Here is a 17,611-nt window from a genome sequence, read left to right on the forward strand (position 1 = left end):
AATGCAACAAATTATCCTTGTGTATGGAGAATACAAAGAGAATACGAAGAACCATCTCTATCTTTTCTGTCAATAGATATGCATTATTAGGGTAATAAGACAATATTTCTTACTGTTCCTGTACTGTAAATAATGGAGTTTTTTTATTTCACTATCTAGAAGTTTATAATAACTTGCTGCTCATTTATGTGTGGTGGATTGACCCTGGCTAGGTGCCAAGTGGCTGCCAAAACTGCTCCGTCACTGCCCTCATGAGCTGGACATGGAGAGAAAATATAACTGAAGACTTTTGGGTGGAGATAAGGACAGGAGGAGATCACTCCCCGTTATGATCATGGGCAAAACAGACAACCAGAGAAATTATTTTATCGCCAATAAAATCAGAGTAGGATAATGAGAAAATAACCCCCTGAAATTTTAAATCTTTGCCCCCATCCCTTCCTTCTCTCTGGTATCAACTTTCCCCCTGGTTCTTTACCTCCTCCCTCTCAGCTGCACGGGGAGACAGGAATGGGGGTTGCAGTCAGTTCATCACATGTTATCTCTGCTACTCCTTCCTCCTCAGGGGAGAACTCTTCAGTCTATCCCTCTGCTCCAGGGTGAGGTCCCTCTCATGGGAGACAGTCCTTCATGAACCTCTCTAATGTCAGTTCATTCCATGGGCTGCAGTTCTTCACAGACTGCTCCAGCATGAGTCCCTCCCATAGGCTGCAGCCCCTGAAAACTGCTCCAGGCTGGGTCACAAGTCCTGCCAGCAAACCTGCCCCAGGGTGGGCTTCCCTCTCCACAAGTCCACAGGTCCTGCCAGGAGGATGCAGGATGGGCAGGATGGGCTGCTCATCTGCGGCAGGATGGGCTCTCCACTGCTGTTACTTTAGCTTTTTTACGTCTGGTTAAAGAATTGCAGAATTGAAGAGTGTATTGATTTCCAGAATGACTTGAAAAAATTTATTTATCTCCTACACTTTAGTGTAGGAGATAAATAACACCCTGTTTCAAACACAGATAAAATATCCCCTGTTTTGCCTTTGGTGATCTCAGAATTATGTTGCACTGGCCCCTATAAGTTTTCACAGTGCTTATAATAATAAATTTACTTTGTATATAGGATAAAAGTCAGTATTTCATTACTGACTTCATTAGCTGAAGATACACATTACATGATTTGACTGTGGTGTAGTGAGGAGAGACTATGTCATCCTCAGCATCATTATATTAGTGGAATGTGATGGTGATGTGCTTTTTCCGCCCCCCCCTCCTTTATGTATGCATACCAGATACACAAAAGGCAGTTTACACCTAAACACAGGGGGAAGAAGTTGTTTACGAATTAGGATTGTTTATATATATCCTTGGTTGTAAGGCCATGCAGTGAATATGAGTACTCAGTTGAAAGTATTGAACATACTTGGAACCATAAAGTGGAATGAATTAATAAGGTTTTGTTTAGGTCCTAATGAACATTTTCCAGGAAGAAAAATAAGAAAATCATGAGCAGAAGATTATTCTACTCTTGGAAGATTCTCATGGGAAAAGTATAACAGTTGCATGAGCAAGAATTTTTCCAGTGCCGGGTGGATCTCTCTAAGTATTCTTTTCTTGGTTACTGTCTTTGGAACAAAGAAATCAGTTATATCAATTGTCATAGCCACCAGCAACTCTCTGAAGACCTATTCCTGCTAAGCATTGTAATCAGGTTAACAATTGCAAGTCTTCAATTTTTTATCATCGTGTTTTAATTTAATCCTTACAAAATTTGGGGAGACTTACTTGAAATTGCTGTATATCTAGCATTTTTTTTTCCGCAGAGTGTATTGCACCATGGGACAGTGAAATCAACTTTTTCAATTACATTAAGACCATCACTTTTAATACATCCAGATTTTTAAACAGATTTTTATTAAAAACCTGTGTTAAGTGTCCATGTGGTTGCGTTTTACTCCAGTGTAACTTGGAGGCATTTCTTAGACCATTTATGCCTTCTATTAGGCTTATTTACAATTAGGCCAGGGTTCTTGCTATTTGTGAAGAAATTGTGAGTGAAATTCAGAATTGTGAGTGAAATCTGATGTCATTGATTCATTGTTACTTTAATTATTTCTGAAATACAAATCTTTCTTGAATCCAATTTCATTATTTAACTCCACAGTAGCTTCCTATCCCAAATTTGTAAACTAAATTTTGGATTAATTTTTAATTATGGACATTTCTGTTTGAAAAACATTATTCACAACATTTGCAGTATAATTTTAATTAAAAATGCCATAGTTAGGGTTTTTATTATAAGGAAAAATCAGTTTAATTTGTTTTATTATTAATACATCATATTAAGTGTAAATGGTAAGTCTCCAGTTTGGTGCATGGTATTAATTTCTATACATTTAAAGTATAACTATGGGAACTGTAGTTGTACATAAATAAAGTATCACAGGAGTCAACTTTACATAAGTATGTTTTACTATAAAACCCAAGAACACACGACAACATTCTTGGTCAAATCCCATCTTTTATTGAGTTTCTCACTACTACAGACACGGCAGGAAGTTGAAAAGTGCAACTTCAGATTCACTGAATATTTGCATTTCTTTTTAGATTACCGACATAACGGGAGAGATCTTCAAAGTTCAACACTGTCAGTGCCAGAGCAAGTAATGTCATCTAACCATTGTTCTCGATCAGGGTCCCCTCACCGTGGAGATAGTATAGGACGGACTAGATCGTGGTCTCCCAGTGTCCCTCCCCCACAAAGGTAAACTCTTGTTGAATTGTGCAGTTATGTAAATTAAACTGGTACTGATCTTCTACCAATGCTGGAAATAATCTCCAGACTTTCAAAATGGCAATGAATTGGTTATATCTTACAAAATTATGTAAAGCTGATGATGGGTATTTTACATTATAGTGATGTGCCTATATATAAATATATATAAATTTAATAATATATAAAAGTGTAATATGATGCCTACTTATAAATATATAAATTATATTACTTTATATATAATTCTATGTTGTTTACTGTTTATTATTACTATATTATTTATTATTATTATATGATTACATAATTGTCTCTTACTTCTGCCTATTTATATCTAGTTTTTAATCAAAATTCAGTACAGTTTAATCCAAGGCAAGAAAAATATCTCTCCACATTTTCATTTCCTAGAACTATTTACAGGTGCCATGTTTTATAGTATGTGATAGTTAGATATTTCTTTAGCATTCATATGACAGTGAATGTTTTCAACCCTTATATTTCTGTAGAATTTCTGTAGAGTTAGGATTCTAGGGAGCCTCCCTTGCTGCCCAGAGTAGCTTCCTTTCTACTATTTCTTTCATACTTCTATATCATCAAGAATAAACTGACAGACATACAATTTTATAGTGAAAGATATCATCTCCTGATCTTGGCAGATATCTGATAAGTATTTATCTTGAGAAAAGTAGACCAGGAAATTTCTTCCAAAAGCTAGTGCTTTGGATAACATATAATAATTGTTTTAGTACTCTGCAGGATAAGCTTTCTTAATAGAAAGGAAGCAGAAGGATAGATGTAAATGGGAATGAAACCTCTTTTCCAGCCCTTTTGTTGCTATGTATGCTATGTTGTTGCTAAGCAAAACAATCCATATGTATGGGTAGGTTTCCAGATGATATAATTCAGTTGAAATGAAAGTGGAAGTTTTCTCTTTTGCCTGTAAAGTTCACAATTCCCCTCTGATACTGAAGGTCTGTTATCCCATATTTCCTGGCAGGTCCGTGTTCCTCTCAGTTTCTTTCAGACATCTCTTGTATTTTGCTTTCCTTTCTACTATCTTTGTTCTTTTTGTTAAGTTAAAATTCTCTTGACTTCATAATGTTTTACTTATGTTTTTACTTACCATTTCCTCTAATGGATGTAGCCTATATGATACCCTTTTGCATTAGTGAGATATTAGGATTCCAAATTATCTCCCATCATCTCATACAGCTAAGAGGCAGAAACTGTGTGTTTCTACTTGAAATCTAAACCCATCTAAAACCAAGTCAGCCTGACTTGAAATGAGATATAAGTGGTAGACAAAAAGGGACCTATTCTGATTTTTAATATACTGATTTCAGCCTAAGTAATTGCTATGCTGAATCTCTAGAGGTTATTTGTCTTGGATATAGACATAAATATGAGCAAAATCTCTTTGTGTGTATGTTTGCGTTTTTATGTTTTCCTGTCTGCACGCATGCTGGGTGCATTTTTGGCAGAACTTTTACCCAAGCTGGTGATTAATGCTTGTTTAACACCATTGAACAATCTACTTCTAATTTTCTCGTAGTCTTGGCTTTCTTTACATGTTCAAAATCTCTTGCTTTTTAACTTTCCTAAAGCTAAATTTTTAAATATAGTTTTGAATTTATTGCAGCTGTTTCCTACAATGTCAGAATCAAATGCATTATTTGAGTAATATTTCCCTGCCCACGCACCAAACAAATTCTTTGAGGACTTGTTGAGCTCAGAAAATTGGGTTATGAGAGTTTGAGGATTTGCAGAAGAAAAGTATAAGCTATGGGTTACAGAAATATCATTTTTAGTTCTACTGAAAATGCAGGCCTACTCAGGAAATCTACAAGAATTATCAATTACATTTTGCACCCTGTTCAGGTGGATTTGTTATGCATGTGCTAGTCTACAGATGTCCTAATTGCAGTGAGCATTCTGCATGCCCAGAGATTTCCCATTACTGACACCTCTGCAGCCAGGAGATTTTGGGCCATAGAAGTTGCTGTTATTTTTTAGAAACCATTTTGCAGTCCTCAATCCTACTTAGTTTTTTAATGAACTCTGCCAAAGTCCCACTGCGTGGTAGCTGACAAGATATTGTTACTGCTCTTGTTACTCTTTACTAGCCGGAGTAAACCCAGTATTTGGATTCATGAATGCCAGAGTGGAAAATGCTTTATGACAAATGAGGTAGAGCTGAAGGCAAAAGTTTATGTGTAATGAAACATCTTTATAGCACTTATATGCAGAAATAAATAATGTCATGGCAGCAGCTGTGAAGGATACATGTACAAGTTAACACTAGTCAGAAAGTGGTAAATGACTAAGGGTAAGTATGACAAGTACCAAAAGGGCAGACAAAGTGACAAGAAAGGAAAGGGAAACTGAGTGATATAAAACTAAAAAAAATAAAGGAAACTGAGGCCCACATTACAGCAGATTGCAGTAAAGGACAGGAGACAGAAGAATTTATTGGTCTTTGTGTGGAAGGAAGCATCCAGTTTGTTATTTTCAAATCGATACAAAACAATTATGTTTTCATTATCCAATAATTATTACAGTTAACCATGGTCTCCTATTTTCCTATTCTTGTGGATTTGTTTTACAGAGCACATAAAAGTAAAGTGTGTGTCAGTAGGTATTGATAGAAAAACTAAGCAAAACAATCCATAGGCAAAGCTTTGGTCTCAATTAGTACAGGTGATCTTTACCCAAGCCTGCACTAACCCACTAAGTGGGTACCACATACAGTCCTATTTTTAAATTCAGGTGACCATGTTTTCAGCAGGCTGCACTCTACTGTAACAGCCACAAGTCCCCATTGTGTCTTACTGCAGTTTACATCTTTATAGTAAAGCCAAAATCAAGAACTCATGAAAAATTATTTACAGTGTAAGTTTCCATCATAAATGAATTTTTGCTTAAAGTCTGGAAAGACTAATGAAATGTTGTGCAAGATTAACATTTTTAATGAAGGAAATGAAAAAGCTTTCCTCTTATTTCTAGAAGAAACACATTGGAACAAAAAAAGAAAACTCCATCCCTATCATGGACTTGGCACCATTTTCTAAATGAGAATTTTTTTTTTTTTTAACTGTAAGATTTAAAATGATTTTACTTCCAATGCATAGAAAAGTCTGGTCAGCTAACAGATCTTGTTACCAGCATGATTGCTGATAATTGTTTGTAGACACCAGTGAGAGGATGTCATCCAGGCAAAACTCAGCCTGTGATATTTTTTTTCCTTAGTCGGAATGTGGATCAGGGACTGCGAGGGACTCGATCCACTGCTGCGCATTACAACACCCTGAGCCGCATGGACAGACACCGAGCTGTAGACGACCACTACTCCCCAGACAGAGAGAGGTAAGCACCTGGCTGGAATTAGGAACGGCTGCCCAGGCATCAACGTGAGTAACTTCAGTCTGGTAGCTTGCTAAAATAAATTACATACCTAATCCCAGAGATTAGCATTTCTCCTTTATCCACTGGTGGCATGACATACATTACAAAATATCAGTGCACATAAGGCTGGCAAAACTGTCCAGTGAGTGTGTGTTGGCCAGGAGGGAATCTGAAAAAATCTGTGAGAAAATGTATAATGTAGTAGCTGAAGAGTTTAGTTATCCTTTTCAATAAAAATATTTTTGTTTTGTGTGTTATGTTAGTGAATTCTTTAAGTACTAAATATCTTTTTAAAAAATCCATCAGCAGACTTGGTCATTTTTGCTGCTGAATAAAGAGGCATAAAAATAGATAATTTCAGCTCAGTATTAATGTAATGCTCCTTTTGGATACAGTGCAGTTCACACGTAACAAAAGTATATTCTAGTACTGTGTTCTGGTTTTGTCTTTGCTCAACCTTCTGAGACACTTGGTAAAAAAGAAAAGAAAAGATTATTAGGACGGCATTTATGAAATCAATCTTTGTGTTTAGAGGCACATCTGACTATGAATAATGTTTTGCCTAATGGAACTTCCCAGACAGTAAGCAGAGCTTTAGCAACCTCTGTGAATTTTAATGATGTAAAAGAATTTCAGCAATAATTGAACAATGTAGTTAATTTTACTGAATTAATTGTGGCAATGACTTTGTTACATTAAAAAAATCATTGGTCTTTTCCACCTCATTGTCTTCAGGTAGAAAATGAAAAAGCATTTATTACCTTTAATTTTTAAATATTTCAGCTCTTTTGCACCAAGTTGAAATTTCTGCACTTTATAATGAGAGGTATAATGCTAGCTTTTGTCTTATTTTATAATTGCATATACCAAGGAGTAATACAGATATGTTTTGTAATCTTGAGGAATATAGGACTACTATTTGAAGTGAATGTTTTTACAGATAGCTATCTCAGGTTATGCTTCAAGTGACACCAAAACACATGTTTGGGTTTTCTAACAGTAATACAAAGAATTTGAGAAATCAGCTGCTTTTTGTTAGCAATATCGAACAGAAAATATAAATATTTCTTAAGAGACCAGTAATGTGATGGTCAATGATCATATGGAATGCAAGACAATACTTTTCAAAGGATTATAATATTTTAATTTCAGAAGATAAAAATAATAATTAATTTTTCCCAAAGATATGTTACAAAAAAGTATCAAAAGGAATTAAACCCCAAATTTAGTCAAAGTGGTTTGTAATTTAATTCGGAGAATAAAAAAGTCAAATGGGCAAAAATAAAGCTAATGAAAAAACAGTGGAGGGTTTATCACCTAGAAGAGGAGCTGTATTCATCACAGTACAGTAGCTTATAAGTCAACCTCTTTTTTGTATTAAAATATTTAATATTACTGTTTAAATGTTGGGAAAAAATCTATTCACTTGATTAATTAAAATATGATTTTCATACAGAAGGGAATAACTTGAAGATTTTGAGCTGTTTCTTTAAAATATTATTATAGAATGCTTTTGGGATGCAATGTTATGTTGATTTTTAGACCAGTCATCCTTGAAACAGGATCTAAGCTCATCCTTAGAGCCTGGGTATGCCTTATGGAATGCTCTGCATTTGCTCACTGTGTGAGTTCATTTGCTGCCTCCCAGATAAATACTGTGCAAGGTTTCTTGAAGTTCGGTACCACAATGTTTTTCCATCCCTTCAATCAAATAACCCCTCCTGGACTGACTTGATTTAGAGAAAAATAATTTGAAAAATAATAATACGTCAGAAAAACAATGTCAGAAGGAGATGAGATTGGAGAATGAGATTATTGAATTTTCACGACCATTCTAGATTAACAGGGGTTTGCTTGAGAGGGATGCTCTGAATCTCTGAACATGGTTTTATATGTCGTCTGTATTTTCCAAAACACACAGAGAAACTCTCCTCTTTGCACATGGTGAGTGGTTGCCTGTGCAATCAAATTATTGACTAGTTATTCTTCTATTGTTATATGCAGTCTGTGAACAGGAAAACCCTATTTCCAATATTAACAATGGATTTTTTTTTTTTATATTCATTGCTAATTCATCAGTGATTTTGTGCATGGAAAGGTTATTAAATTTCTAATTTTTTAAATGAATATTTGTGATACTGTCACTGCTATATAATAAAATCCCAGTAGTATCCCTAAAGTAGCTCTTTAATAGAGTTGTTCCTGAAAGCTTCTAGAAGTGCAGGCAGTTGGGGGAAGTTGAAAACTGCATTTTTGTATAGGTTTGTAGTCTCTCTACATGTTATCCACACTTGGCTCTGGAAACAAATCACATATTTCCCTCCCACAGCTCTGATGGCTTCTTGTTTCCATGAAACAGCTTTTGAAGCTGCTTGCAAAAAGGGGATTTTGAAATAGCACCATCTTATAGACATGCTCAGTTGCTAAGTTAAAATGTGACTGAGAACATGAATAAGAAAATTCTTTCCTTCCTTTTCTACATAATTCAGCATTAAGTTCTCTAAGGTATATTGCACTGAGGAGTTAGTTGAAACCACATGAAAACAGTCTAATGACCTCAAGTCTAATGACAATAAAACATTCCTTCAAAACTGCATGAATAGTTAGAATAGAAAATAAAATGATTTTTAAAAACCCTGCAAGACACATTTAGAGATAATTTTCATTTCAAACACCAAACCCTTATTATGTAAAAGATGGCCATATAATATACTTATTTTTGTGAAATGTGAGGGTAAATTAACAGTTTAAATTTGTATCTGTTGCTGTATTAAAAAAAGTGTGAAATTTCACTGTGTATACTGCTAACTCAAATTGAGAAACCATGTAGATTTTTACCTGTATATATAATATAGGTCTGCTAGTTAATTGTTATCAAAATGTGAGGTTTTTTGTGGGTACTTACACTCTTATGAAATAGCCAAGATTTGTAATCTAAAGAAATATGAATGCTCATGGCCTAATATGGACCCAAGTTCCATAAGAACATTTATGTGTAATGGGATAACCTCATAAATGTCAGTTGGACACGTTTTGATAAATTCTCTAAAACTGATTTTACCTCCCTTGAGAAACTGAAGCTAATCAAACTATAGAAACTATTGAGAAAATTTTGGAAACAGCTTGATTTAACCTCAGAGTTTTATATTTAAACAATTAATATAATTGGGTGAATTAGAGGAAAAATGTGAGAATCTTAGCATAGTTCCATAAAGAAAAAAAAACAAACAACAAAACCACCAAACTATATCTGTGTGTTTCTTTCTGAAAGGTATATCAACAGCTAAAAACAAATACCAAGACAGTGTGAGAAAATTGTACTCAGGCCCACAACTTCAACAAACTTAGATATTATTTAGCAGCTATTAATTTAACTATATTTGATATTCAAGATGGGTTCTCCCTGAGGAATAACATTCTTAATGGTGAATTTAGCATAGGTATGTTAAGCCAGAGTATTCTAAGAATGCCTCACTCAAATAGTCCCGCAGGAGAAATGTATGAGAAAGCTCCTAAAGTGTTTTTCTGAGAGGCACTTAAAAGAAAACAAGAGAAAAGAGAAATTATCCACTATTTGTTCATCAAAGCTATTGCACACTTTCCATTTGAAAGAAGAAAAGTTGCCACCTGTTTTGTTAAACTAATAAAGTAGTCATAAGCATGGTTATTTAGAGAAATATTGTCCAATATTTTAAAATCAATTTAAAGATGTTATCTGGATGTGCTGGGACTAGCAGGACTATCACACCCCTGTTATTGAGAGGAGATTTAATTCACATATTTGAATACACACTTGGTTGGTTTTTTTTTTTCATTCTGTTGAAAGCATGTAGCTTGGATTTTCTAACATGAAGTAAATGTTGAAATACATGCCAAACAATTCCATTTGCTATAATCAAACCAGTGAGGACCAAAATAATTCACTACAATGAGCCTGTTAAATGTTAGCTAAAAAACAATATAAATATCTTCTATTATTTGACACAAAATTAATGGTGGGCAAGAGCAACATAAATTTTACATTTCTAAATGTCATCTTAAACCATGCAGTTGCTTTATCTATGGGTAGGAGGCTCCTTATCTAATACTGTTATTAAACAGATGCCAGATTAGGCCAAACTAGGTAAAGATATTTTGATACATTTTTCCATATAAAAACACTGAAAAGAACTGATTTTTTTTCAGTCTTTATTAAATACATACCTGAATAATATGTAACTAGGTAGTCATTTATTATTTAGTTAAATTTTACTGTAAAATAATTTAAATGCAGATTAAAATACAAGGATATTATAAAGTATAAAGGGTTCCTGATGCTTTATTTGGAAATTTTGGGATAATTTTTTCAGGTTTCAGTTGTGTGTATCATGTGGGTAACATACCCACATGTGATATATAATGTCACTGCTTCGCTTCTTTGAATACCCAGTAAAGTAAAATAAAAGCATTGCTGAAAATTTGCTTATAGCTATGGCATAAAATGTTTGCATCAGTTGGAATCTCAATAATTGCAGTGTGTCTTTAAGTTCTTTTTCTCCTTTCAAATCACTGTTTAATTGCACAATTATCTGCACCACCCACCTGGTGTCTCTGTGAGTCTGCTGCAGGATGATTATCTCCAACAGGGATGGCAGAGTAGGAAGGTGGTAAAGAAGCTTTGAGCCAATTTTTTTTTTTTTAAAACCCCACCACCAAGAGTCATAGATATATTCCTCAGAATAAAACGCACAAAATGCACACACACCCACCCACCCACACACACACCCCCAAAAAACCAACAAAAAACCAATAAAAAACCCTGTCTGATAAAAGACTTCCGTGTTACACCTTTGGAGCAATGATTTAAAAAGCAGTATGGGGGAGCACTGTGATAATGTGATACTGATTTTCTTATCTAAAGTCATCTTGATTGAATGCGTGTCAGCTGATAATTTTCTGCTGATAATTGCTATTGTTTCACAACTAAAGTCTTCAAACTGTCAGTTACATTCAGATGGAACATTTCTAGGATTTCGTTTATTCCAGGAGATTAGCAGAAATTTCTATAGAATCAGAGTAACAAAAAGCATCCATACCATTATTGGTGAAAAAATTGTTGATGTTTATAAATAAGGAAAATCTGTTTTTTTCTTTAAAAAACCCAATTATTAAATAAATTCATATTCTGTGAATGTATTCAATGAAATGTAGCAGGGGAAATTACATAACCAGTGCTTTATTCTTGAATGGCATTTGACATTTTCTAAGAGTTAAGAACTTGACTTCACATTTTGTTCACATAGTTTGTTGGTGTGATTTGCCAGGTGTTTGGGAAGCAGCATGGAAAACATTCTACCACAGAGAACATTAACTGTTGCTTTATTCAGATGGGAATATAATCTTTTAGAATGGTATACATGGACCCTGGAAAAATTAACTAGTTTTAGTAGTTACTTTCCATTGCTGAAATGAGTAAGCTGCTCATAGAGCTGTGCCTTTTCTCTGAAACCTCATCACTTTATTATTCCTGGCTCCTTTTCCCTTGAATAATTCTGTGTTCAACCTCACAGTCAATGTGGTCCCAAGCACAATTTTTTACTTCATTCCTTCCCACAGTACTTTTCCTAAATTTCATATGGCAGCTTTCTCTTTTCTGCCACTTTCAATGGCTCTTTCCCCCCTAAATTTCCAAGTGGTTGACCACAAGAACCACCTGTTTCTTACTCTACAGTCTGATTAAACTTATTTATATTTTATCACACTGCTAGTTTTTTAGAAAATTGTAGCTTGAGAAATGGGGGAGTATTTGGTTAAAGGCAAATTCATACCAGTAAAAAATTATATTTATTTTTTAACAATTTTAAAAATTTTATAATTTTCCTACATTTAATTTGTTATTTCAGTTGAAAAAATCTAAAGGAGTGCTACTAAAATAGAGGATAATACTATTGCAAATGATACAATGTATTGCTTTAATTTCAGTCAGGTAATACACTGGAAAAAGGTGAATGTGGGAATAGATAAACAGTGATAGGATGAGAGAAATTTCTTGTGTCAACTGAGTTTCATTCATGCAGGCTCTAACAGAAAGGAACACAAAGACTTGTTTTGCATTCAGAATTATTTATGGATATTCCAATAAGCACAAGGTATAATAATACACAGTACTTTAGCCTTTCCACAAAAACACTTGGGGGTCTGCTGCCCACTGTAGTAGTGAAGCAGGAATGTCAATCAAATTTTAGGAGCTGGTCACACAGAGTGAAAATTGAAAGGAATAAATTATCTCCTAAATGCCTCTTTACTATTAAATAAAATATTCCAAGCAATAGAGAGCAGGTTAAACTCCCCTTGCAGTGTAGGAAGAGCAGGAAGGTATTCCATGAGGCTCAAGGGAGCTGCTCTTGTGTGAGTGTTTTCAAGCGTGCTTCTGAGACTCTAATGGTGTGCTAAGCCCGATCCTGGGCACTAAGTACTTCCAATTTGGCAATTTAATCAGTTGCTGGATCACTGATTTCTTACCCTAATGATTCACTGAATTTTGTAAGGAAATGGACAAATAGGTGAGCAGTATCAGAAAAAATTTAAGTAATTTTCTGTTCACTTTTACAAAGGGAAAGCTATCCTGTTTACCTGTGTACCTGGAATCTTCTTGTCAGAACAGTGGAAATCACTTTTCACCTGATATGGTGTGGAAGGGGAGATGGTTCTGTGTGTGTGTGTATAAGAATGATGATATTGCAAGACCTATAATGCTGCCTTATTAGACTAACTTCATTATTTTAAGTAAAATGAATTGTTGCTGCAAATTTTCTGTCGATTCTCTCTGTAACAAAATAGGTAATGTTTGATAAGTCTTTGAGGATGCAAGTTAGGTTCATTTTGCCATACCATCTTTTTACATACTAGTGCCACAAACTACTATAATGTAGGAAGTTAAGAATGTGTGATAAGAAAAAAAAAAAAAGGCATCCTGGAGTTCTTTTGTCGTATTAAAAATCTGACATATCTAAATTTTGTCCACGTCTCCATTGTCTTCTGAGAATTCCCATGTATATGTGCATATAGACTAATGATTTTTATTAACAACTCAAATAATATATTTAGTTGAGATGGAAATCTGGAACACTACTGGAGTTCTTTTGCACTTAGGCAATGCAAAGCTTAATGTTTCTACTACATTAAAATACATTTACTTTATGATTTTAAGAGGTTTATACTGGGGATTAGCCAAACAAATATGGTGTATGTTTCAGTTTTGGACATTGAGAATGAGTCATGGGCATTTTTGATGTTGCTAACATATTTATAAAAGCAAAAGGAATTTCTTTGAACCTAAATATATAAAAATGTATAGTAATATATTTAATGATAAAAAATAAATTTGTGTGGTATTGGCTGGATGCTCAGAAGAAAGATGGCATTGAAGCATTTTGCTCTGCATGTTGAGTCAGGTTGGATATTAAGAAATATTTTTTCACTGAAAGAGAGTAGAGTCTATGCATTAGAACACACTCCCCAGGAAATGGTTGAGTCACCATTTCTGGAAGTGTCCAAAAAATGAGTAGAAGTGGTACTTCACAATATACTCCAGTGGGCATATTGATATTTGGTCAAAGGTTGTGTTTGATGATCTTTGATAGTAATCCTATGATTCTATTAAGTTAGGTAGCATGGTTAACACGGGCTCTGAGAAAAAAGGAAAAGTATGAATAGACAGTAATTCCAGAGGGTCAGGTCAAGTATAAGCTCAAGCTAACCCCACTCCTATATATAGATAGGCAAAGTTCTGAGTGATGAGGAAGCTTATTTTAAACTTGTTACAGGTTATTGCATATCAAATTGTATAAGTGGATGTATCTAAATGCCATCTAAATGCTATCACACTCTGATTCTGAAATCCTGAACTGAATGAAAAAAAAAAAAAAAGAAAAAAGGGAAAAGGTTGAACTTCCTGCCAGAAATTCCTAAGAAAAATTCCCAGAACTTGGTAAGGACACTGGAGTTCTGAGTTTCTAGAAGTATTAGAACAACACTCAGTGCCAGAAGTTGGGCAATCAACCTAGTTTGGTGGAGATATGGAAAGTCGTTAGGACTGAAATCCTAAGCAGAACATGAACTGATGGTGTCTCATTCATGTACAAATAAGTGAAATGAACAGTCTGGGGTGTTCCTTCTTATGGGCAGTAAGTAATCTGCTTGCAAATAGCATGTGCATTTCTGTGCACATTCATGTTCTGGAACACATGTTCTGCCTGAAGTCCTAGTTTTGTTTAGATGTTGGTTTTTAAATAATGGTTAATATATTATACTTATTAATGTCATATATTTTTCAAAGACTAGCAGGAAAACCTGTCAGCAGTTCACTGGAAAGATAAAGTGAATGGTTAAAATTAAAATCTACCAGCTGGAAACACTTCATTGCTTATAATCGTAGAGCAAGAATTTTGAGATGTTAATTCCAGGGTTGCACCTGTATAATTTAAAGGCATATTCATGTGGACATAGCCTGGGAATGTATCCATGTAGTGGAGAGAATAACCTAGTATGCAGTTGTTTGCCATCATACTACATTTAGCTCCTGAGGAGGACTTCTACATTTTTATTTGATTGTTCTTCCTGTGGGTGTGCATATATTCCAAAGAATATTTTAAGATTGTGGTGAATTTTTTTTAATGTTTCTTGTCAACATGCTGACTGACAGGCTGTTATGGGTAGACTGCTTTTGATACTTAGGTCTTTACATTACTTTAAAAACATTAATAGTTTTTCATAGCTTGCAGTGTAAACTCTATGACTATTTTAATAATTAGTAGTCCTTCTTTAAATTTTAACTATACCATGTCAAACTGGGCCCTGTTGAGCTGTCTACAGCTCCTCATTCTGTAACAAACTGTAAAGTTTAAATTGCGTAATCAGGGATTTAAGTAAGTTGTTTATAGTGGAAATTCTTTTGCATTTATTTGACAAGAAGTGAACACGAAGACCTCTCATACTATATATAATTGACCTAATATAAGGAATATTTTCATGTGTGTTATGGTGCATTTTATCCTCATGCAAGAGAGGCAAATATAATAAGTGTAGGTAATATACCTACTGGTAACCATGTGTTTGATTACTGGCAAAACAGTAATCATAAGCAAATTAAGATATGAGAAATAAAAATGAAGGACTATGTTGTCCATGTTTCTTGTGAAGTCAGTTTACACTTCCAATGTGGACAGTTGTGATTAGCCTTCCCTTTAAAATATCCCAGCTTCATGGAAATTGTAGTCACTCATGGCAAACCCCTCTCTTTTCCAAAGCCTTTTCCCTGTACTGTGTGCATATATTTATAGTAAAAGTAAAATTACTTTCTTCTATTTTTGATAATTGGAGAATATCTAGCATAACAAATATATTTAAAATATATAAATTTTGATATTGTTTCATAATACAAGCAAAATATAAAGTTAGTTTTATTATATGAATTACATATGGGTTTTTTTGGCATATTCTGGTACTGATGTTATATCTCTTAATTATTTATTTAAATAATGAAACACTTTGATCTAAATTCACCTTTTATCACAATATGATCAGTATTAGGAGGACTTAGAAATGGGAAAGCTCTGGAGCTATGTGGGGACAGATTTCAAAGTGGTGGTAGACTTTCAGACAGATTAGTTTCAATGATATTATTCATACTAAAGTTATGACTGCTTTCAAACAAGGAAATAAGTAATCTGACTTCTTGACTTGCTTTCAGAGATTTATGCATTTTTTCTTCCTAACTGAAATACTGTAGAAAATCCCAAATTTTAGCTATCGTCTTGATCCATAATCTCCCACTGACTTCTCAGAATAGATATGTGAATCATCTAGATGATTTTATGTTTAGAAACATATATCTTATTATTTTGTTAATGAGTCCAATGCTCTTAAACCATAATGTTATGATTATAATGTTTTCTGTTTTGTGTTGTGTATCATTCCTTCTCCATCTTATTGTCTCATATCTATTTTTCTTTCTGCCATCACCTCAGTCATTATGTTACTTTACCTCGTTCCCGGTACACCCAGTCCTCAGATCACCATTACAGGGATGTCAGGTATATGTTTTCCTCTGTGTGACTCTGTGTGGGTAATGCATGTGCTGTGTACCTACATGTCCACTTCTGGTTTTATTTGTCTGTCTATAGTGGTAGAAAACTTAGAAGTTGAGTTAGTATCATCATTAGATTTGTTAACATAGCATGCACACAAACGCTGGTTAATTCTTCCTGTGTTTCACTTGAATATTTTCTCACTGCCAATAGTCTATAATTGATGGTCCTCAAAGATAATTCTTTATTTATATCACTCCAGTGTCTTTTAGAGAATATATAAAGAAAATAATCTAAACCAGCAAACACTGATACCTGCTAATACTGTGATTTTAGTGTGCATAAAATCATGTATGAGTGACTGTGTTAAAGGTTATGACAAAACTGGAGAGTGATACCTTTCTCAGTCTTGTAGCTCTTGTAGCTGTGAGCCAATATACTTAAAATTTTAACAGTAATTTTGCCAAGTTCACCGAAGTTGCAGTCATGTTCTGTTCCAGTGTTTTGTTTTGTTGCTGACATTGCTTGCTTTTCATGTTGTTTGTCTTAATTTCATCTTTTTGTTGCTTTTCATTGTGTTCACCCATTCTGTTTTGGCAGCCAGGATCACACAATGTATCCTCTGTTTTGTGAAGATGCAATCAGATTGCTCCGCTCCCGTACCATGTGCCGTACCTATTCTGAGGGTGCTTACTATGATCTTGAGAGGTATAACTGATGTGGAGTATGCCATTAGCTCTGCCACACTGACACTGCCATGTGTCATTTACAAACTGGGAATGTGATCTGTCTTTTAAGAGATAAACACATGCAGTGCATATGTTTTTATAATACTCTGGGTATGTATGCATCTTAAAACTGAATAATTGGGGCTGTGGGTAAATCCCAAGAGGTACCAAATAGCTCTGGAGAAGCCAGTTTTAAATAGATTATATGGATATTATATATCTGTGTCTTTTATAACCCTTATTTTTGCTGGAATTTTCCAGAGTGCTTGTAGTATTTATTATTCTCTTTGAAATAACAAGGAAAAGCCTATCTACTTTAAAGTACACAGAAAGAGTGTCTTCTGAAGTCTCATACTTTGCTTAACTGAAAAATAGAGTGAAAAGTAAAAGCGTATGCCTATGTAAGCTTACGTTGTATATATTTGTATATTGCATATTCTGTGACTTAGGAATACTTGTACACACTCACAATACCTGTGGGTGATTGCAGAACATCATAGTTCCTATTTACACATTAAATATATGGAGACAGAATTTGAGCCCTTAATAATTTCTGTGAAATAAGTTGCAACTTGAAATACAGTGGCTTTTAAACTATGCTGCTCAAATACTGTAATTAAGATATTTTCAGAAATGTTGCAAACTGAAAAAGTTTACAT

At 34.3% G+C, this 17,611-nt stretch overlaps 1 protein-coding gene across 35 annotated transcripts in view; it reads left to right on the plus strand.

Annotated features, from left to right (window-relative positions):
* The window catches only part of RIMS2 (regulating synaptic membrane exocytosis 2), a 445,269-nt gene that overhangs the window by 281,203 nt on the left and 146,455 nt on the right, over positions 1–17,611 (plus strand). For 22 of the 35 annotated variants that reach the window (XM_041470636.1, XM_041470624.1, XM_041470633.1 and 19 more), the window contains 2 exons: positions 2,593–2,749; positions 6,002–6,118. In XM_041470636.1, the coding sequence (XP_041326570.1) occupies positions 2,593–2,749; positions 6,002–6,118 (274 nt within the window). Of the gene's footprint in view, positions 1–2,592; positions 2,750–6,001; positions 6,119–16,164; positions 16,231–16,824; positions 16,933–17,611 lie in introns of all 35 variants that reach the window. The other 13 variants (XM_041470638.1, XM_041470635.1, XM_041470628.1 and 10 more) reach the window with 2 other exon arrangements.

Source organism: Pyrgilauda ruficollis, unplaced genomic scaffold (assembly GCF_017590135.1).
Source record: "Pyrgilauda ruficollis isolate IOZ18807 unplaced genomic scaffold, ASM1759013v1 scaffold25, whole genome shotgun sequence".
Taxonomy (NCBI): domain Eukaryota; kingdom Metazoa; phylum Chordata; class Aves; order Passeriformes; family Passeridae; genus Pyrgilauda; species Pyrgilauda ruficollis.